The sequence below is a fragment of the Somniosus microcephalus genome, chromosome 22 (genome assembly GCF_052327205.1).
Source record: "Somniosus microcephalus isolate GS21.2 chromosome 22, FLI_Smic_1.0, whole genome shotgun sequence".
Classification (NCBI taxonomy): Eukaryota; Metazoa; Chordata; class Chondrichthyes; order Squaliformes; family Somniosidae; genus Somniosus; species Somniosus microcephalus.
The window spans coordinates 35,617,940-35,641,219 of NC_141008.1; the positions used below are offsets into that span (position 1 = coordinate 35,617,940).

Genomic DNA, 23,280 nt, shown 5'->3' on the forward strand with positions numbered 1-23,280 from the left:
ATCTGGCAGTGAATGGCTAAACCAGTTGTCCGCCATATTCAAATGTGTTCAGAGTTGATTTCTGAAAATTGCATAGTTTGCAATTCCTGGGAAATAGAGCATACTGATTTAGATAAAATGGATATATATTATATAAGTATATGCTTTGTGGGCTTTACAATATAATAATTCCTAGTTATAGCAAGAATACTATTTGAGGCTTACAGGTGTATATTTCAATTGTTACAATCTGGTCTTATTCCAACAGTGTTCATATGTGCTCACAGTAAACTAGGTAGTTTACAAAGATAGGTCCCACTTCCTAAGTACTGAAACCTACGCACCTTGTGAATGGAGTGAATGGATTAGCGTGCTGTACGATTAACAATTATTAATTTCTCGAGTAACACATCTGAAAATAGACTCCTGATCATTTCAACAGGCAGAGAAAACATCATCCTGATAGATCATATGTTTGAGGCTAAACTGTAGATTAAATATATGTTACAGGATGTAAATTTATACAGAAGCAAAGCACATCAGATAAAGAGCAATAGAGTACTTAACTTTCATCAATACTTTAAATCATTTACTCAAACTTGCATAACTAACATGGGCACTTCCATCTATGCGGTGTTGTGGGAGCAAGTGAAATGAAGACATAGCATTTGGCTGCAGTAGATACAACTGATGCAGGCAGCTCTGACCCCTCAGATCAAAATCAGACGACTTACATTAGGCAATTGAATTAAAAATCCCACAATTTTCTCAACAGGTTGGTAATCAGTGTTACATATTTGTATCAACTGGGTGGCTGGCAAGTGGAAAATAAAGCATCTCTCACCATCTGGGGAATTTATTTATTACATTGGCCATGCCACTCCGGTTATGAAACATTATGCTTGACCAAGCCATAGTATGCCATCAAAGTTCACACAGATCGGAGAGCAGTACTGTCCCATTAACAAGTAATGCCTCCAGACAGAATTGCATATTTATTGCGCCTACTAGGTCTTAAGACAAAAGGACAAAACAAATGCCATTGCTCCAATTTTAAAATTCTATTTGGCCTAACTAAAATTCATATGAAAAAATATAACAAATATTTTATAACATGATGCAAGGAAGAGCCCGTGGACATTACAACTACACCCAGGATAATAAATAGACAGGCACGTATTTAGAAGACACACTGATCAGCTAAATGGTGTTATAGGCTGCAGGAGCAAAGTTTGAGTGGTTCCTCAGAACCCCAAGGTTTTGTACACTCTTGAAACGCCAGTCTGTATTACTGTTCCTAATCCAGTGTCTGATATTATGGCAAACAGTGACACATCGGCTTCTGTGAACAAATCCTGTGAAGTGCTACTCAGTTATTGGAACTGAAATAATACTGGGTTTATATTGCCATGTTTTAAAGGGGAATTACATACTCTAAACATTCAAAATGTGCTTTTATTTCAGAATCAGTCCCTGCATTGCGGACTCAAACTTTCAGTAGATACCTTCTAAACACCCTCCAGTTCACTTACTTGCAACTATGCACTATTTAAAACTCCAAATGTTTCTCCCCATCTATTGTTACAACAGCCTGTTCTGTTTTTAAAAAAAAAAAACACGAGTCCAAAATTTTGCAGCTCATAACAACTCTAACCACTCACGTCATTTCAAATGCTGATCTATCTGTTCATTTCTCTAGCGTAAATTTTATGTTAAGATCGTAAACCCACCCCACGCTGTCCTATATTAAATATAAGCCAACATTTCTCATGCACAGTTCCATGCGACAAGAGAGAGAGAGAGATTATCAGTCACGAGGTGAGCTACATCATTCTTATTGAGTGCACTGATGATTTGATTGTACATCATTCCACTGATATTTAGCAGCTTCTAATGACAATCGGATTTTATGCCAAGTACACTCTGAGTCCAGTTTATCCCACAAGTTTGACCCTTGCAATTTATTAGTCTGATCCTAAACAAAGTTACAAACTGTGGATGATGACAAACTTAATATGTAGGAATGGTTGACTTCTTTCAAAAAGACTGAACAGTGCAGAGTTTATACTGTGATTAAAATCTTGATTAAAATGACCAACTTAATGGAAGTATAGTTGGACCTGATTGAGATGAACTGCTGGCTAGGAAGGTGTCTACGCCCATGAGCTGTGCTGACATCGATTGAAAGGGATTGTTGCACTGGGAAATGTCTGGGCTTAGACGCAGTGCAGCGGATCACATGTTGATAGAAAGGACTGCTGAAAGAATCGGTGCTGCTCAAGCACAACAGCAGTCAATCCCTTTATTGAAGTGGACTGCGGGATGTTGAGGTTCAGCAAAAAGAATCAGCATTCACCAGTAAATAGTGCTAAGTCATTCTTCATATTTGTGCGTAAAGTTCTTGAGGTAGCTTAGAATTTTTATTATCTGAAGAAGTGGAGAATTTGGTCTGTTATGAATCTAGTACTTTGCAGGTTGGATTTGAAAACTGAATTAAACCACAGGAGTGGCAGCCTTCATTTCATTATTTCTCACTCCTCTCTAATTACAGTGAATGATTCTACACTCTCTCATTACGTTGACTACTTTGGTTGCCAGCACATTTTTTGTTTAAATTTCCGGCTAAGAATAAATTATGTTACTGTGTAGCTAATTCTTGCGTCTTTGCCCTTCATCCCCATTTAAGCAATAAAACGAATGCCTGGAGAAGGTGCCCGGAGAAGGCTTCAGTCAGTAACAATCTGTCTTTTGTTGCTTTGCATATGCATAACTTCCAGCAAGATAAAAATGTTATGACAGCTGAGATGGCATAAACAAATGGGCATAGTGCATATAAAATAAGAAACCGCAATTAAATGGAAACAGAACCAAGTAGTGTATTGAAATAAATAAGATCACTGAGGTTTGGTTTCCCTTTGAAACAGACCTGTAACCACGTTTCTTTCTTTGTCTTGACTTTCTCAGTTGTTTAATGGATAGTGTGCAAACCAAAAAACAATAGTGGTAATCACAGTTTCTGCCTTTATGGATTAATTTATTTGAAAAAAATGCAGCATTTAGAGCACACAAATTAGGAATTTTTGAATGGTATGTGGAGCAACTTCAGATGTTTAATTGTTTGGATTGGCATAATTGTAACCTGGCTTTTACAAGGAAACCATGGAGCTGCCTTCTAGAACCACCTTCACAATCAAATACAACAAAAATGAAAAAAATTCCAAAGTTTAAGAGACCGTCAGCAGCACTTGAACAGAATCGGGCATATTTTGTTCAAAAAGCCTATACAGTGTGCTGTCAGTTTTGCAACAAGGCCAAGCTCATTGGATTTATGTCCTCGGATTTTAACTTCTCCACAGACATTAGGTTCTTATACAACACTGTGCTGGATTATTTTCTGGCTTTTGATACAATACTGTTAATGAAAACTAATGATAGCACATCTGAACAATTACCTATTTTAGGACTTTGAAAATCTAACATGTTGGTAGCATAGTGGTAATGTTACTGGGCTAGTAATGCAGAGGCCTGGACTAATGATCTAGTAACGTGAGTCCAACTTGGGGAAGCTGCAACACAGGACTACATGCATGCTAAAAAGCGGAAGCAGCATGCTAAGACAGGGCTAAGAGATCCCACAATCAACGGATCAGATCAGATCAGTCCTGCCACATCCAGTCGTGAATGGTGGTGGACCATTAAACAACTAATGGGAGGAGGAGGCTCCATGAATATCCCCATCCTCAATGATGGTGGCGCCCAGCAAGTGAGTGTGAAAGACAAGGCTGAAGCGTTTGCAACCATCTTCAGCTAGAAGTGCCGAGTGGATGATCCATATCGGCCTCCTCCTGAGGTCCCCACCATCACAGAAGCCAGTCTTCAGCCAATTCAATTCACTCCACGTGATATCAAGAAACGGCTGAGTGCACTGGATACAGCAAAGGCTATGGGCCCCGACAACATCTCGGTTGTCGTGCTGAGGACTTGTGCTCCAGAACTAGCCGCGCCTCTAGCCAAGCTGTTCCAGTACAGCTACAACACTGGCATCTATCCAACAATGTGGAAAACTGTCCACAAAAAGCAGGACAAATCCAATCCGGCAATTACCGCCTCATCATCCTACTCTCAATCATCAGCAAAGTGATGGAATGTGTCATCGACAGTGCTGTCAGGTGGCACTTAATCACCAATAACCTGCTCACTGATGCCCAGTTTGGGTTCCGCCAAGACCACTCAGCTCCTGACCTCATTACAGCCTTGGTCCAAACATGGACAAAGGAGCTGAATTCCAGAGGTGAGGTGAGAGTGACTGCCCTTGACATCAAGGCAGTATTTGACCAAGTGTGGTATCAAGGAGCCCTAGTAAAACTGAAGTCAATGGGAATTGGGGGAGAAAACACTCCACTGGCTAGTCATACCTAGCACAAAGGAAGATGGTTGTGGTGGTTGGAGGTCAATCATCACGGCCCCAGGACATCGCTGCAGGAGTTCCTCAGGGCAGTGTTCTAGGCCCAACCATCTTCAGCTGCTTCATCTATGACCTTCCCTCCAACATAAGGTCAGAAGTGGGGAGGTTCGCTGATGACTGCGCAGTGTTTAGTGGAATTCACAATTCCTCAGATAATGAAGCAATCCATGCCCGCATGCAACAAGACCTGTGCGACGTTCAGGCTTGGGCTGATAAGTGGCAGGTAACATTTGCACCACACAAGTGCCAGGCAATGACTATCTCCAACAAGCGAGAGTCTAACCACCTCCCCTTGACATTCAACAGCATTACCATCGCCGAATCTCCCATCAACAACATCCTGGGGGGGTCACCATTGACCAGAAACTTAACTGGAGCAGCCACATAAATACTGTGGCAACAAGAGCAGGTCAGAGGCTAGGTATTCTACGGCGAGCGTCTCACCTCCTGACTCCCCAAAGCCTTTCCACCATCTACAAGGGACAAGTAAGGAGTGTGATGGAATACTCTCCACTTGCCTGGATGAGTGCAGCTCCAACAACACTCAAGAGGCTCAACACCATCCAGGACAAAGCAGCCCGCTTGATTGGTACCCCATCCACCACCTTAAACATTCACTCCCTCCACCACTGGCGTACCGTGGCTGCAGTGTGTACCATCTACAAGATGCACTGCAGCAACTTACCAAGGCATCTTCGGCAGCACCTCCCAAACCTGCGACCTCTACCACCTAGAAGAACAAGGGCAGCAGGCGCATGGGAACACCACCACTTCCAAGTTCCCCTCCAAGTCACACACCATCCTGACTTGGAAGTATATCGTCGATCCTTCATCGTCGCTGGGTCAAAATCCTGGAACTCCCTACCTAACAGCACTGTGGGAGTACCTTCACCACACGGACTGCAGCGGTTCAAGAAGGCAGCTCACCACCACCTTCTCAAGGACAACCAGGGATGGGCAATAAATGGTGGCCTTGCCAGTGACGCCCATATCCCATGAACGTATTTAAAAAAAAGTTAACATGAGCTCCTGCTGAGTCTAGCTGCATTTGTAATTGTGTCCATGTTGATCATTGATTATAAGATAGCTATGCTTAAGGAAAATTGTTTGGCTCATCTTAGCTTATCCAACCAGAAATAAACTAGTTGCCCCATCACAGTTTCTTAAGTGATTTGAGACAAGGTTTTTCTCCCAACCCTACCCTACCCTACCATTCCACTTGTTGATCACTCCTTGTGTGAAGAACTATTTCCTGGCGCCGGTCCTATATCTGTCTTTTGCTAGTCAAATCCTGTATCCGCTTGTCCTGCTGTTAAAATTGCAGTTGATGTAATGCTGTGGATTTATTTTTTCTATACTATCTCGTATTTGATTGTCCTCCTTGGGTGGAGTGGGAGGTAAGCAGAGTCTCTTAGGATTGAATTGGCTCCAAGATGACAACTGGAAATGAAAATTTGAAATCAAATGAACTCTATGCCAGACTCCATTATGTAAGACTTGGGCCAGGCAAGTTCACAGTATTCCAGGCCACTGTTGCTGATTGAACAGTCAAACTAGCTTATTAATATCAGGATGAGCAGTCCAGGGGCTGAGATTTCTCCCATTCGGCTTCAGGTAAGCCTGAAACCAATACCCTATCAAGTAAGTTGTTGCTGGCTAGACAAGCTGGCTGAAACTCTGTGTTGGTAGGCTGTGTGCTTTTTAGCTGGCTAAAATTCAACAGTACTGTGCATACGTGGGGTCCCTAAACCTTTGTTCAGCCAACTTACACCTACGCTCTCTTGACTTGGGTAACGAGAATGGGCCCTTAAAGGGGTGCGCGTGCATTGGGTGGACAAAACTCTAGCTGGGTAGATTTCTCAATAGTTTGGTTTGGAATGTCTTAAACCGGGTGTAATGAAATCTGTTTGTCTTGGTCCTGTATTCGTTTTGCACTCATGTATATTACCCTCCCCCACTGTGTATAGTTTCACTTCCTCTTTCCCGACTAACCTGGGAGGTTCCAGGTCTTGGCTCTTGGCTCCGCCTCTGACTTCTCTTACATAAAGATCTCAGGATCTGTATGACTCATTCCTGTGAACCAGTCGGTGTGTTGAGATGTTAGCTCTGATCTTGGTGATTAAAAGCCAACTTGTTTAAGTCTATAACTTCTAGTTTTGTGGTTATTGAAGGCCCATCAATTTTAATCACTAAAGAATACTAGGATGGATCGACTCCTAAAACCAGAGCGTCTGGACTTGGATCCACATTCTGCTGAAGCATCAAATCAATTTGGACACTGGCTCAAATGCTTCGAACTCTTCGTGGGGGCCTCATCCGCTAGCGAGGTAGATAAACTGAGTCTACTGACTACTCGCGTAAGTCATCGGATTTATTCGTTCATCCGGGACGCCACCTCTTACACGGAGGCCATCACTATCCTGAAGGCCCAATACCAGAGGCCGGTAAACGAAGTGTACGCCAGACATCTGCTGGCTACACGCAGGCAGCGACCAGAGGAATCAATGGACGATTTCATACAGGGCCTAAAGGACCTGGTCCGGGACTGTAACTGCAAGGCCGTGATGGCCAACGCGTACTCTGACGAATTGGTCCGCGATTCCTTCATCACGGGCCTCAAATCGAATTATATCCGGCAGAGACTGCTGGAGAAGGAGGTCCTGGACTTAAAAAAGGCAGTGGCCACTGCGCGATCGCTGGACGTGGCCCAGAAAAACTCTGACTCTTATTCTTCCGGCCATGCGGCCCTCACCGCCTCGTGCGCGCCGAGGGGGCCGCCATCTTGGAATCAGCCATCTTCCCCATCCAGGCCTCAGACCAGCTCTACACCGCCGGAGTCCCCACACAGAAGTTCACCCAGGAGTCCTACTACAGTGGCAATGTCTCGAGGCCCGAAATGCTACTTCTGCGGCCAGGCCAAGCACCCCAGACAACGATGCCCAGGACACTACATGCTTCAAATGTAAGAAAAAGGGGCATTTTAGCAAAGTCTGCAGGGGGAATCCGATTTCCAACTCCGTCACCGCCTCGTGCGTGCCGTGCGGGCCGCCATCTTGGGATCCGCCATCTTTTCCCGACTCAACGGCCGCCCAGGGCCCAACAGTGGCTTCGATCACGGTGGATCAATCCAGGCCACACCCGTTGACAAAATCCATGATGGACATACAGGTAAACGGGAATTTAACGAAATGTTTAATTGACTGTGGGAGTACCGAGAGTTTTATCCACCCTAGCCTGGTACGGCGGCACTCATTAACGGTAACCCCTACATGGAGCAGAATTGCTATGGCTGCTAAGCCCCACACTTCGGACATTTTGGGCTACTGTGTTGTAACACTGACTGTAAAAGGCACGGACTACAAGGATTTTAAACTCCTCGTGATGCCAGAACTCTGTGTTAATGTAATCTTGGGCCTGGACTTCCAGTGCCACCACGAAAGTGTCACGCTAGCATATAGCGGGTCCCAGCCGCCACTCACAGTCTGTGGCCTATCAACCTTAAAAATCAGCCCGCCCTCTCTATTCGCAAATCTCGCTCCGAACTGTAGGCCCATAGCGCCCAAAAGTAGACGGTACAGTCTGGAAGACAGACACTTTATCAAGGCGGAAGTGGACAGACTCCTGCGGGAAGGCATTATTGAATGCAGTACCAGCCCGTGGCGTGCCCAAGTAGTCATAGTTAAAAATAGCGAAAAGAAACGGATGGTAATTGACTACAGCCAGACTGTTAATATTTATACCCAGCTGGACGCCTACCCTTTACCCCGCATATCAGAAATGGTCAACCAGATTGCGCAATACCGAGTCTTCTCGACTATCGACCTCAAATCCGCGTATCACCAGCTCCCCATTAGAACGGAGGACCGCCCATACACCGCCTTCGAGGCGAACGGGCGCCTCTACCATTTTCTCAGAGTGCCCTTCGGGGTAACAAATGGGGTCTCGGTCTTCCAACATGAGATGGACCGCATGGTTGACGAGAATAAACTACAAGCTACCTACCCCTATCTGGACAATGTCACTATCTGCAGGCACAACCAGCAAGACCACGATCTAAATCTTGAGATTTTTAAAAACTGCCCTAAAGCTGAATCTAACCTACAACGAAGACAAATGTGTCTTCAACACAACCCGCCTCTGTATCCTCGGTTGTGTGGTGGAAGATGGGGTAATTGGACCGGACCCTGACCGATTACACCCCCTAAAGGAACTGCCCCTGCCACACAATCCCAAAGCTTTAAAAAGGTGCCTGGGATTTTTTTCGTATTATGCCCAATGGGTGTCCAATTACTCTGATAAGGCCCGACCCCTCATTAAATCGACGTCCTTCCCACTATCAGCTGAAGCTCGGGAGGCTTTCATCAGTATTAAACAGGACATTGAAAGGGCTGCAGTGTGTGCAGTGGACGAATGCATTCCCTTTCAAGTCGAAAGCGATGCGTCAGACTTTGCCTTAGCTGCGACCCTCAATCAGGCTGGGAGACCTGTGGCCTTCTTCTCCCGAACCCTTCAGGGACCTGAAATCAGCCACTCTTCTGTCGAGAAGGAGGCACAGGCTATAGTGGAGGCAGTGCGGCACTGGAGACACTACCTAGCCGGCAAACATTTCACCCTGCTCACCGACCAGTGGTCGGTGGCTTTTATGTTTAATAACAAACAAAGGGGGAAAATCAAGAATGACAAAATACTCAGGTGGAGGATCGAACTATCCACGTTCGACTATGATATTATGTACAGGCCGGGAGCCCTTAATGAACCCCCAGACGCCCTATCGCGGGGAATGTGTGCCAGCATTCATACGGACAAATTACAGGGTCTCCACAACGACCTCTGTCACCCAGGGGTCACCCGACTATACCATTTTATAAAGTCCCGCAATCTGCCCCACTCCATTGAGGAGGTCAGGGCAATGACCAGAGCCTGCCGCATCTGTGCGGAATGCAAGCCTCGTTTCTACAGGCCTGACCGTGCACACCTTATCAAACCCACACGGCCATTCGAGCGCCTAAGTCTGGACTTCAAGGGACCCCTTCCCTCTGCCGACCGTAACGTATACTTCCTCAATATCATTGATGAATATTCCCGCTTCCCCTTCGCCATTCCCTGCCCAGACATGACCAGTGCCACGGTCATCAAGTGTCTGTGTAATCTATTCTGCATGTTTGGCATGCCGAACTACATACACAGCGATAGGGGGACGTCATTCATGAGTGACGAGCTGCGCCAGTTCTTGCTCTCGAAGGGGATAGCCACTAGCAGAACCACTAGCTACAACCCCCGGGGTAATGGGCAAGTGGAAAGGGAGAATGCTACTGTTTGGAAGGCTGTCACGTTAGCCTTAAAGTCAAAAGGCCTTCCGACCTCCCGCTGGCAGGAAGTCCTCCCAGACGTGCTCCACTCCATAAGGTCTCTGTTATGTACTGCCACTAACGCTACCCCTCACGAAAAGATGTTTGTTTCCCCCCGGAAATCCACCTCGGGCATATCTCTACCCGCGTGGCTGACGTCTCCGGGGACAGTACTATTGCGGAAGCACGTGAGAGGCCATAAAACGGACCCCCTTGTGGAAAAGGTACAGCTCCTCCATGCAAACCCTCAGTACGCCTATATCGAATACTCTGACGGGCGAGAGGACACTGTTTCCATAAAAGACCTCACTCCCTCGGGGAGCGGAGAGAACGATGGGAGACTACCCGATGAAGACCTACACTACAAAGAGACAGGACGCCCAGAGGTATCAATACCCAACTTTAACCTGGAGGACACTGCAGATAACCTGGAAGACACTGCGGAGGCCCGGACAGCGGAGGAACCAGAATCCACTCCCCTAGAGGCACCCCAACCGGCTTTGCGCCGATCCCTGAGAACTGCAAAACCTCCTGACAGACTCACTTATACCAACTTTTAAGAAACATCACCCCGATGGACTAAATCTATAGAAGGGGTGAATGTAATGAAATCTGTTTGTCTTGGCCCTGTATTCGTTTTGCACTCATGTATATTACCCTCCCCCACTGTGTATAGTTTCACTTCCTCTTTCCTGACTAACCTGGGAGGTTCCAGGTCTTGGCTCCTGGCTCCGCCTCTGACTTCTCTTACATAAAGATCTCAGGATCTGTATGACTCATTCCTGTGAACCAGTCGGCGTGTTGAGATGTTAGCTCTGATCTTAGTGATTAAAAGCCAACTTGTTTAAGTCTATAACTTCTAGTTTTGTGGTTATTGAAGGCCCATCACAGGGTTGCTACAAATTTCAGATCTGCACCAGATATTCTGTCAGGCTCAGCATCACTGGTCAGCATCTTGTTAATGGACCTTGTATTCCCTACGTATTAGAGAGTACCTTTACTGCCCGGTATCAAATTAAAAGCTAGCATGATCTTGGGCTGTAACAATAAGATCTCCCGTTCTGTGTATTCAGTACTGTGATCTTGCACTTGCTGCCACATGCATTTCTCCTAATTCTCGGAAGACAGACTGAAAAGTCGTCTAGTACGATAAGGCCAATTGTAAATAAACATGTGAAAACTGTTTTCTGTTCATTTATTACAAGATTCAATCAATTTCCTATCTCCGTATCATGAAACACAACTAAATACATTTAAAATTTACCTTTAAAAAAAAATATATATATTTATCCACTTTTCTTTTAAAAGCTGTGATCCACTCTGCTTCCTCCACTGTTTCTGGTACAACAATTAAGGTCCTAACAATCTCTTGCATACAAAAAATTCTCCTATCCTCTCCATTTATTTTTTAGGTGATGATCTTAAATTTATACTCATCTACCAGTGGCAATAGTTTTTCCCAATTTACCTTAACAAAACCCCTCATAACTTTGAACATTTCTATTAGAGCGCCTGTTAAGCATCGTTGTTCTAATGAAAAGAGCCTCTTAGCCCTGGTATCATCTTGTCCTCTTTTGCACCCTCACCATGGCCTTGATATCCTTTTTAAAATAAGACACCCAAAATTGGACACCTGCAGCCTGACCAAAGATTTGCATAGATTTAGCGTTTGGCTTTTGCCCCGGTTTATAAACCTTGGATACCATATGTATTTTTAGCAGCTTTACCAACTTGTCCTCCCACTTTTAAAGATGCATGCATCTGAAACCCTACATCTGTTGGCTCCTCTACTAGTTTTCACATTTTACTACTTAGTGCATATTTTTTTTCTCATTCTTCCTCCCAATGGGTCCGTTCACATTTTCCACATTTAATTTAATTTGACATCAATGTACTAACCTGACTAGTCCTCCTGAATTTACTTGCAATCCTTTTCATAGGTAAGTGCTCCCTATTTCCCTTGTCATCTGCAAATTTAAATATGGTGCTTCCTTGACCAAAGTTCATGTCATTTATTATTTATATAGATAGATGGAGATGGAGAGATAGAGAGAATCATTGACCCCTGGAGACACTACTGTTTGCACCCCTCAACTCACTGTTTTCTTCCCTTTAACCAACCTATCCATGCCACCACAGTTCCTTTAATACCGTATCTCACATGGGTGGAAGATGTTGCAGAGGTGGTGGGACAAAGTTGAGGACAGACTTGAAAATGAAGAGGATTTTGAATTCAATGTGTTGGGGAATAGGGCACAACAGGAAATCGAGACTAAGTAGGTGAGCGGGACTTGGTGTAGAATAGAATGAATCAAGTACCACTGGGTATATGAACTTCGGATGAGTTGGAGTGATGTGGAAAATGAGAAAGTTAGGCCTAAAACTCATCAAATATCTCTAATGGAATTCTCTGGTTGTTTAAAAATTTACGACTCTGTTTAATATGGAAATTTCAGCTGTGAGTTATAGCATAACGTAAGAGCCTGTATGTAGAAATGCTTTTTGTAGTAGCTAATTTGATTACTTGCAAGGGAAAATAAAAATCCATCTCAACTCTTGTCAAGCTTTCTGGTCTTTTGAATGAGTGATGTAGTAATCATAACCGAGAATTGATTGTCTGCTGCATTTTGAACTTATAACATATTCTGAATGTATATTACTTACAAACATATTTAGCACAGGAGGAGACCATTCAGCTCTTTTTGCTTTCATTGAATTGAAACCCTCTCACGACATATTTACTTTGTCCCATTTTCCTCCTTTCTCCCCATAGCCTTTTTTGTTTTTTTCTTCTTTAAGTAATTTTGCTTATCTTAAACATCAAGACAACTGTAGCAAAGGATTTCACATTCCAATAACTCTTTGCATGAAAAAGCTTCTTCTAAGCTCTCCCTTTCTGTAGCTGGTGCCTATGTCCAGATAATGACCTCTTGTCCCCGCGATGTCCAATTCAGCCACACCCTATAGTGAGATCTGCCAACCCTCCCCACCCCCACTGTGAGGTCCACCCCCTCCCACAGCGAATCCCGCCAGCTCTCTCTTCCCCCCCCCCCCCCCCACAGCGAGGCCCGCCAGCTCCCTCCTCCTCCTCCCCTCCCCCCCCCCCCCCCCCACAGCGAGGCCCGCCAGCTCCTCTTTTCCCCCCCCCAACCCCACTGCAAGGTCCATCCCCTCCCACAGCGAGGCCCGCCAGCGCTCTTCCCCCCCCCCCCGCCCCCACAACGAATCCCGCCAGCCCCCTCCCCCCTCCCCCACTGCGAGGGCCACCCCCTCCCAGAGCGAGGCCCGCCAGCTCCCCCCCCCCCCCCAATCCCACTGCAAGGTCCAACCTCTTCCCCCCCCCCCCCCCCCCATTATGAGGTGCATCCTGACCCCACTGCAAGGCCTCCCACCCCCCCACTACAAGTTAATTGCCTCTTTCCCCCCCCCCCAAACTGTGAGGTAAGCCCCGACTTCACTGAGGTCCGACACCCTCTCCACCCCTCCCCCCTGATGCGCTATCAATTACTCATAAAAGACTGAGAGTTAGAAGAGTAACTAAAGGCTTTTATTAACAACAGAATGGAGGTCTGCCTCGCGTGGTCGACCGGTCCAGGATACAAAGGGCTGGGGAGCAGTCACCTTTATACTAGGACCTGTGGGAGGAGTCAGCCGAGGCATGTCCAGGCATGTACACAGTGGAATACAAACAGGACAAACAGGAATACAAACAGTGGTTTACCACACCCCCCCTCCCCCACTGCACGTTCCGACCTCTCTTACTAGCCCCCTCCCCCACACACACACACACATACACACACTGTGAGGTAAGCCTCATCCCCACTGCGAGGCCTGATGCTGTCCCCCCGCCCCCAACCGCACACTGCGACTTCCGACCTCTCTCCTCCACCCAACACACATTGTGAGGTAAGTCCCGACCCCGCTGTAAGGCCCCCTCTCCTGGCAAGGTCCAAGCCACCCACTGCAAGGTCCGCCCCTGACCCCTGCCTCCCCTTACTTCAGGGTTTACCATCCAAAAATCTTACCCCACGAGGTCCAATTCGACCCCACCCTCCGCAAATCGGTGCCAGTATTCTAGTGTCACATACCTATTGTGTGCGAATTTATCATGAGCTGTTGGTTCTTGAATTCATTCCTTCTTGATATAATCCTCAAAATCCATCTTTCCCCTGCAGCCTTGGGGATATCCCAAAGTTTTAGTTTCAGCTCTTTTCCCTTCCCTTTTCTGTTTGCTGACCCTCTGTGACGTTATCCGTAGGAATGGGATCTGCCTCCATATGTGTTCTGACAACATCCATCTCTATTTTAGCACCACCCTCGACTTCATAACCAACACTGTGCTGTCTGACTGCCCCCAACGCTTCCCCCCCCACTATGAGGTACGTCCCAACCCCACTGCACTACAAGTTTCCGGCCTCTTTCTTCCCCCACCTCCCCCACCACCCCCCCCCCCCCCCACCCAACTGTGAGGTAAGCCCCGATCCCACTGAGGTCCAACACCCTCCTTCCCCCACAACTGCAACATCAAGTTGTGGATAAGTTAGATCTTTCTTCACCATCGTATAAGCAAGACAGAAGCCATCCCGTTCGGCTGCTGCCAAAAGCTGTACACCCTAGTTCCTGATTCCATCCCCTTCCCTGAAGATTAGCTCGCCTAAATCTGACACTGCAAACTTAGAGGTGCTAATTGAGCCTGAGTTGAGCTTCAAACATCATATCCTATCCATCCCCAAGAGCATCTGTTTGCACCACTGCAACATCACCCTCCTCTGCACTTACATCACTACCACTGAAAACCCTCATCCATACTTTTAACCACCTCCAGGCTTGACTTCTCTGATGCTCTCCTTCCTGTCCTGAGCTACACACCACAAACTCCAACTCATCCAAAACCCTGTTGTCCACATTCTATCCTAAGCTAAGTCCCACTCACTATACCCATAATCTTGTCAACTTCCATTGGCTTCTTGGTCCCAATGCATTGAATTCAAATTCCTAATCATTTGCAAATCCCTCCTTAACCTGATCCCATCTGCTTCTGCATCATCCTCCACCTCTATATGCCAGTGCGTGCTCTGTACTTCCAACTCGATCCTCCTATATATCTCTTCCTCCTCGCCACATTTGGTTGCAAAAGTCTTCAGCTACTTACACTCAGGAGATCTCTCCCCAAACTCTTCCACCTTACTATCGCCATCTCTACTTTCAAAACCTATCTCTTTGACCATGCCTTCAACAATGTTTAGTATATGAAAGGTGCTATAAATGCAAATTGTTGTAATATTCAGCTCATAGAGTAGCCTGTTGCCATTGCTGTTCTTGCAGTTGTTAGTTTCTAAGGATTAACTATTAGATGTGTGTGACCAACGCCAAGTCAATACCAATTAAGTTTTAAATCTAATTGTTAATGTAAAAATGATTTGAAAATCATAGATACTGTGATGAACAAATAAGCAGCTTAATAGTGAGCCTATTCAGGCCTTGCTAAAATGCAGGTAATAACAAGACAATTTGTTTAACATTATATTCAACTACAACTCACAAAAGCACTTAAGACGGCGGTCTTGTTTACTATTGATTTCTTGTAAGGGGTTAGAAAGAAAGAAAGGCCCCTTGAGCCTGTTCAGCCATTCAATAAGGTCATGGCTGATCTTGGGCTCAAAGCCACTTCCCTGCCCGCTCCCCATAACCCTTCCCTCCATTAAAAACTGACTGTAAAAGCTTTTATAGATATGTGAAGAGAAAAAGATTGGTGAAGTCAAGCGTAGGTCCCTTGCAATCAGAATCAGGGGAATTTATAATGGGGAACAAAGAAATGGCAGACCAATTAAATGTATATTTTGGTTCTGTCTTCACAAAGGAGGACACAAATAACCTCCCAGAGATGTCGGGGAACATAGGGTCTGATGAAAGGAAGGAACTGAAAGAAATCAGTATTTGTAGGGAAATGGTGTTAAGGAAATTGATGGGATTGAAGGCCGATAAATCCCCAAGGCCTGATAATCTACATCGTAGGGTACTTAAGGAAGTGGCCCTAGAAATAGTAGATGCATTGCTGATCATCTTCCAACATTCGATAGAATCTGGAACAGTACCCATGGATTGGAGGGTAGCTAATGTTACCCCACTATTCAGAAAAGGTGGAAGAGAGAAAACGGGGAATTACAGACCGGTAAGCCTGACATTGGTACTGGGGAAAATGCTAGAGCCCATTATGTAATAGCAGAGCACTTGGAAAATAGTGACAGGATCGGACAAAGTCAACATGGAATTACAAAAGGTAAATCGTGCTTGACTACTGGAATTTTTTGAGGATGTAACTGGTAAAATAGATAAGGGAGAACTAGTGGATGTGGTGTATTTGGACTTTCAGAAGGCTTTCGATAAGGTCCCGCATAAGAGATTAGCGTGTAAAGTTAAGGCACATGGGATTGGGGGCAAGGTACTGACTTGGATAGAGAACTGGTTGGCAGACAGAAAGCAAAGAGTTGGAATAAACGGGTCTTTTTCCGAGTGGCAGGCAGTAACTAGTGGGGTACCGCAGGGATCGGTCCTTGGACCCCAGCTATTCACAATATATATTAATGATCTAGACAAGGGAACTAGATGTAATATCTCCAAATTTGCAGACGACACAAAGCTGGGTGGGCGTGTGTGCTGTAAGGAGGATGCCGAGAAACTCCAGGATGATTTGGACAGGTTGAGTGATTGGGCAGAAGCATAGCAGATGCAATATAACATGGATAACTGTGAGGTTATCCACTTTGGTAGCAAAAACAGAAAGGCAGATTATTATCTGAATGGCAATAGATTGGGAGAAGGGGAAGTGCAACGAGACCTGGGTGTCCTTGTGCGCCAGTCGCTGAAGGTAAGCATGCAGGTGCAGCAGGCGGTTAAGAAGGCAAATGGTATGTTGGCCTTTGTAGCGAGAGGGTTTGAGTACAGGAACAAGGATGTCTTGCTGCAGTTGTACAGGGCCTTGGTGAGACCACATCTGGAGTATTGTGTGCAGTTTTGGTCGCCTTATCTGAGGAAGGATGTTCTTGCCATGGAAGGAGTTCAGCGAAGATTCACCAGGCTGATACCTGGGATGGCAGGAATGACGTATGAGGAGAGATTGGATCGATTGGGCTTGTACTCGCTGGAGTTTAGAAGAATGAGAGGGGATCTCATCGAAACTTATAAAATTCTAACAGGACTAGACAGACTAGATGCTGGAAGGATGTTCCCGATGGTCGGGGAGTCCAGAACCAGGGGTCACAGTCTAAGGATAAGGGGTAGGCCATTTAGGACAGAAATGAGGAGGAATTTCTTCACCCAGAGAGTGGTGAACCTGTGGAATTCTCTGCCACAGAAGGCAGTAGAGGCCAATTCATTAAATATATTCAAGAAGGAGTTAGATATATTTCTCAAGGCTAAAGGGATCAAGGGGTATGGGGAGAAAGCAGGGAACTGGTACTGAATTTGGATGATCAGCCATGATCGCATTGAATGGTGGAGCAGGCTCGAGGGGCCAAATGGCCTACTCCTGCTTCTATCTTCTATGTTTTCTCCCTTATCTTGTAAAAATCTGTCTATCTCCACCTTAAATGTATTTAATGATCCAGCCTCCATGGCTCTCTGGGGCAGAATTCCACAGATTTACAACCCTCTGAGAGAAGAAATTTCTCATCTCGGTTCTAAAAGGACGACCCTTTATCTCCTTGAGGACTGCAGAAGAATTTTATGCAAATACATCAAACTGACCCTTTTTAGTTTCTTTAGAAAGTATTGCTGATGGCGCAATACACCTAGGCCTGGAGTTTCTGCCTGATTGCGCTTTTTTTTCAGCGTAAAGGTTTGCAGAATTTTAAGCACAATTTGTGTTCAGTGCAACTCAAGTTTCCGCGATCTTTTGCGCTAGTTTTAAAAACATCGCGCTGGATGCAGGCACCGCCCAAAAAATTGGCCATGCCTCCAGGTTGAATTAATCACCATTGGAAATTTCCACCAATTGTGCTCGTTTGCAGGCATTCGGGGAGGCTTTAAAAATTAAGCTGGTTCTTTTGGGCGCAAGGACATTGAAAGATACATTTTAAAAGCTTTTACATTTGATTTTTGTTTTAATTTACTAAGAAACTGACTAATATACCCCAGTGTAACTAGAAAATAGTTTTATATATTCTTTAAAACAAATTTCAGCAATTTAAAATCTTGTTACTCAGAGGTGGTAGATTGACACTGTAATTAAAATGCTTATTTTTTGTGATAATCCTATTTTCAAGTGTATTAATCAAACTTCACTGAGTTAACATTTAAATATATGAAGGAAAAAATTTTAAAGCAAAAAATAATTACGTTTTAAAACACTGTCCGATTGTGTTGGTCCATGGCAGATTTTGCGTTCGGCGATGTGCAAATGAATTTGAGCGAAAACTCAGGTGGGGGGAAACACCTAAAGAGGAAGCTCTACACCCCAGTATATTGTATGCACAACTCAAAATTATTATGCTTTTCTTTACCCTATTTTAATCATCATAATCAGTGATTTTACTTATAACTAAGGGGGGAATTTTCCCAGCCCTGAGGAGGCGGGTTTGGAGACGGGACTGCCGCGAAAATGGCAGAAACTGGGAGTGGGTACCGATCCCGCTCCCAACCCGCCTCCGTGCCATCTTCCTGGGAGGCGGTTCCCGAGTTGTGCAGGGACCCGTCTCCTTGAGGCGGGAAGGGGATTAGAGCCAATTAACTGCCTGTTAACAGGTAGTTAATAGGCAGTTTTAAGGCTTTTCCCCATTTTACGCCTGCAGTTGCGGGCTTCCCGACGGCTGCGAACCAGCGAGGCGAGCAGTGGGTCTGCGGGGGTGAGAGGGGTCGAAATGTCAGCTGGAAAGGTGAGATGGGTGCAAGTGTGAACAGGTATGTATGAGAGGTGAGTGTAAAGTGTTGGAAAAAATGTCCTTACCTTTGCTTCTTTCTGCAAGCTTTGAGGATCCGGAGGTGCCTCATCTCAAAAGCAGAGATGACAGAATGGCTGCTGCATTCTCAGATGCTGCAGCCATCTGCTTTCTGCTGAGGAGAGAGGCCTTGGTGAAAGGGCTCACCTTAGAACAGAGATTGCCAGTGTTTGACAGCTTCTCAAAGCTGTCAAACGCTGACAATTCATCTGTCAAAATTCTTTCGACAGATGAAGCATCATGCGCTGACGTCATCTGTCACCGGCTTTCCCTTAATTGGCCGGTAAGCCTGCAGGGTGGGCTCAACAAGGGAAAATAGCATGGGTTCATCAGACGTCGCTGGGGGCGGGACTAGAACCCGGAAGGCAGCTGTCCCGCCCCCAACTCGTCTCGGCTGGCAAAATCCAGCCCAAAGTAAAATTACATATTTATTACATTGGCCGCAGAGATTATTTTACAGATGTTTTGGGCAACATATCTGTGATTCTGCTCATTTATCAATGAAATCGTATTCTTGGTGCTCTTAGTAATGATAAACTCAAGCTGTGAATGCAGAAGTTCAAGCAGTTGATCACTTGATTCTGAATCTGATGCTCACAGCGCCAGACTCGAAAGCCCTTTGGCATTTGGACTTGTCTCAGTAAAGCGAGTATTGTGGTTGGTTTACCAGATGGAACATATTACAAAACTGAGGCGTTCTGATTCAGAGCATGGGAGTCAGGATTGCTCTGCACCTGCACAAAGCATCTTTTTACCAATCACAGTACTAATACAGACACAGATTTATTTGACACTGTAGGGCATTACAGAAACAAATTCTCCAGAGTAAACCATAATATATAGAGATGAAATATGTTCCAAACAGGATTCTGGTAGAAAATACAGTGCATTCAATTGTACTCTTGATCTGTTCTCTTGCAGAAGCAACGCACAGTATATAGACTGACTCTGGTAAAGGCCTGGAATGTGGATGAACTTCGATCTTATGCTGATCTGATTGAGATTGGGAAACCTGACTTCATTGAGGTTAAAGTAAGTCAGAATATTAGTATGTTGCCAGAAAAGTATTACCATATGCCATTGCTGCATGAAGTTTAAATTTTTAAAATTAAAAATGTAAAAGGCGGGCATTTTATTCTCTCTGGTGCATTTTATTCTCTCTGGTAGAATACTGGTCAAAATACTTTCACAGCTGGGTGAGTGAGCTCTGTATCTCTTCAAAGAACGTGAACTTCTTCCCTCCTCCTTTACCAGCAGCAGGTTTGATATGATGGCGATAGCAGAATGTTCCACCCAGGCACAGAGGAATGCCTTCTCATTTCTCCAGCTCTTCTGGTTGAGGATTCTCCTTCAGTTCAGAAAAAAAAATGCTTCCAGGGAAGAGTTTTCTTACCTTAACTCAAATGAATGGTAACAGAACACAATATTTAAAAGGCAAAAACTGCAGATGCTAGAAATATGAAACAAAAACAAAAAATGCTGGAAATATTCAGAGGTCAGGCAGCATCTTCCTATAACCTTCTCTCCATCACATTTTGCTGAGAACGTCCCTATTGTTATAAAACTGTGTAACTCTGTCTCACCATTAGCAATGCTATGGGAGATCACTAGTTCTTTACTATTTATATAAAGTAATAGGAAGTGTTTACAGTGCTTGCAGATTTATATTCTTGATGTACACTGACACCATGCATGCATGCAGCAACACACTTGTTGTAATCCAAATGTTTTGACTTTTTAATTTTTTTAGGTAGTGAAGTCTGAATTCATTAAATGTAGGATAATAGAAAAATGTGAAGGATTTGCAAGTCAGTACCTAATGATGTGGTTCAGATGACGTTTTCAAGCTGTAACGATAAAAGAGAAAGTTAATCAGCCTAGGTTGCCGTTCTGCACCTCCTATTAGCCAGCACTGGAGGGGCACGAAGCTCACAACAAGAAGCCAAGGATGGATGCATTGTCTTCCACAGTGATTACTTGTTGAACTAACTGTTTAGTATATCGAACTGAGAGATTACAGATATCGGAAAAGATTGAACGGGTTGGGGCTTTTTTCTTTAGAAAAGAGAAGACTTAGAGGTGACCTGATAGAAGTCTTTAAAATTATGAATGGGTTGGACAGGATAGATGTGGAGAAAATGTTTCCACTTGTGGGAGAATCCAAAACTAGGGGCCATAAATACAAGATAGTTACTAATAAATACAATAGGAAAATAAGGAGAAATGTCTTTACTCAGAGTGGTTAGAATGTGAAACCTGCTACCACAGGAAGTGGTTGAGGCAAATAATTTAGATTCTTTCAAAAGGAAACTAGACAAGTACATGAGAGAAAAGGGAGTATTCTGAAAGGCTGAGGTGATGCAGATGGACTGGGAGGAGATTCGTGTGGAATAGAAGCACCAGCACAGACTAGTTGGACTGAATGGCTGTACATTCTGTGCTGTATATTCTGTGTAATTCTAATTAGTATACATGAACTTGTTGCTCACTACATTTGAGCATTGCTGACTGCAGTTTGATAAATCAGGCTGTCCCTGATATATGATGTCATTATGAAAGAGCCTATTGTAAATATAAATTTTATTTATACTGATGCAGGTTTTGAATTCCCAGTGAATTGATACACTGTGCTGTCTTAATCAAAATTTTCCATGTTGCACACATGTGATTGTAAAGTGTGGTATATAAGGGTATAAACTCCGCTTGGTAAAGTTTACATCCAAATGATTAATGCCGATAGTTCCTTTGTGCCTTACATTTATACAAGTGTTAACCCACTGAAAATAAATGAATTAATGCCTGCATAAAAATAGTAAAGGAATGTGGCACAAGTGCATTGAACAATTGCACTGTAACTTGCTGATCAGAATTTCAGCTCAATCTGCGTTGAAATTTCTGAATCTTTTTTTCATTTAAAATGAAGAAAACATTAAAATCTTTTAAAAGTTCTGATTAAGACACTCTTACAATGTCAAACGCCTCTAGTTAATTTTTGCATTAACCTATTGGGCCGGATTTTGCCAGGCTGATGACGGCGTATGCACAGCGTATGCCATCATAAATCCTCAGAATGGCCCTGCAAGTTCCAGGTTTTTGCGTGTGCTGCACATGTGCGAAAACCCAGAACTTGCGATCTGTCAAGTTTCATTATGACAGATCCTTCACATCCGCTGCAAAAACACTTTTGCTGGCACAAAATGGGGCTGTTTGCCCAACTACTGCCCAGCGAATGCCCATGAAACCCTTACGCCTGGTAAAAGCAGGCGGATGGCCTTCTTTTACCAGCGTAAGGGTTTAAAATAAATGTTAAAATAATTTTTTTTAATTATTAATACATACACATATATTTAAAATTAGTTTAGGTAAATTTTGGCCCGTTTTAAAATGTATTTATTTTTCAAAAAATGTAAATTTTATTTTAAATGCTTAATTAAAGGGTCTTTTAATTAATTTTGAACATGGGAACATTTATTTTTATTTAATGGTGTGATTTCTTATTTATTTGGGGATTTCTAATTATGCTTATGGGGATTCCGTACGTAAATGGAATCCCCATAAGCCTCATAGGAATCCCCCTTTTTGATTGGTAGACACTTGCGAACTGCGTGCATCCTTGGGATCCCTGGGCCTTTACGCAGGCGTACGCCTGAAGGCCCAGAACCCAAAGAGTCAGAAGCTCCGGAGACACCAGGTACTTTTGGATATTTATTTGGCTCGGAGACGTATTCTTCAGGTATGCCTCCGACTGCAAATTCAGGGCCATTGATATTTAGTTATTCACTTTAGGTCATTTCAGCAATCTGTGGTGCAGTCGCAGCAGCTTCCAAGGTAAAATCTAATCGATTAATAAAATTGATTATGCCAAATTGTGAAATTGTAGCCAACTGAAAAAAAGTGATAACAACAGAAAATGCTGGAAAAACTCAGCAGGCCAGGCAACATCCGTGGAGAGAAAATAGAGTCAACGTTTCAGGTGAACCCTTTGTCAAGACTAAAGAAGCACAGGAAATGAAATAGATTAAGAGGCCAGGCTGGGAGAGAACAAAAGAGAAGAGACATTAAGAGGTATTCAAAACGAGACGAGATGGTGATAGGACTAGTGGAGACAAAAGATGCTCTAGATTAGGTGTGAAATGCGCTGGCAGAATGGGAGACAGCTGCCATGTGGGAGAGAGAAAAAAAAAGAAAGGGGGAAGGGGGGGGGAGGCCAAAACAAAGGTGTGGATAAAAAACATAAGTAAAAATGTAATAGGGGCCGAGGTTATGATCTGAAATTGTTGAACTCGATATTGAGTCCAGAAGGCTGTAAAGTGCCTAATGGGAAGATGAGGTGCTGTTCCTCATGTTTACGGTGAGCTTCTATGGAACAATGCAAGAGGCCGAGGACGGTGAGGTCCGAGTGGGAATGGGGCGGTGAATTAAAATGACAGGCGACCGGAAGCTCGGGGTCACCCTTACGGACTGAACGGAGGTGTTCCGCAAAGCGGTCACCCAATCTGCGTTTGGTCTTCCCAATGTAGAGGAGACCACATCGTGAGCAGCGAATACAGTA

At 44.4% G+C, this 23,280-nt stretch overlaps 1 protein-coding gene across 4 annotated transcripts in view; it reads left to right on the forward strand.

The window, feature by feature from the left end:
• tyw1 (tRNA-yW synthesizing protein 1 homolog (S. cerevisiae)) overlaps positions 1-23,280 on the forward strand; it is a 217,681-nt gene that overhangs the window by 159,613 nt on the left and 34,788 nt on the right. For 3 of the 4 annotated variants that reach the window (XM_085964469.1, XM_085964468.1, XM_085964467.1), the window contains exon 14: positions 19,650-19,760. In XM_085964469.1, coding sequence (XP_085820595.1) covers positions 19,650-19,760 — 111 coding nt within the window. Of the gene's footprint in view, positions 1-19,649; positions 19,761-19,982; positions 21,322-23,280 lie in introns of those variants that run through there. The other variant, XM_085964470.1, reaches the window with a different exon arrangement.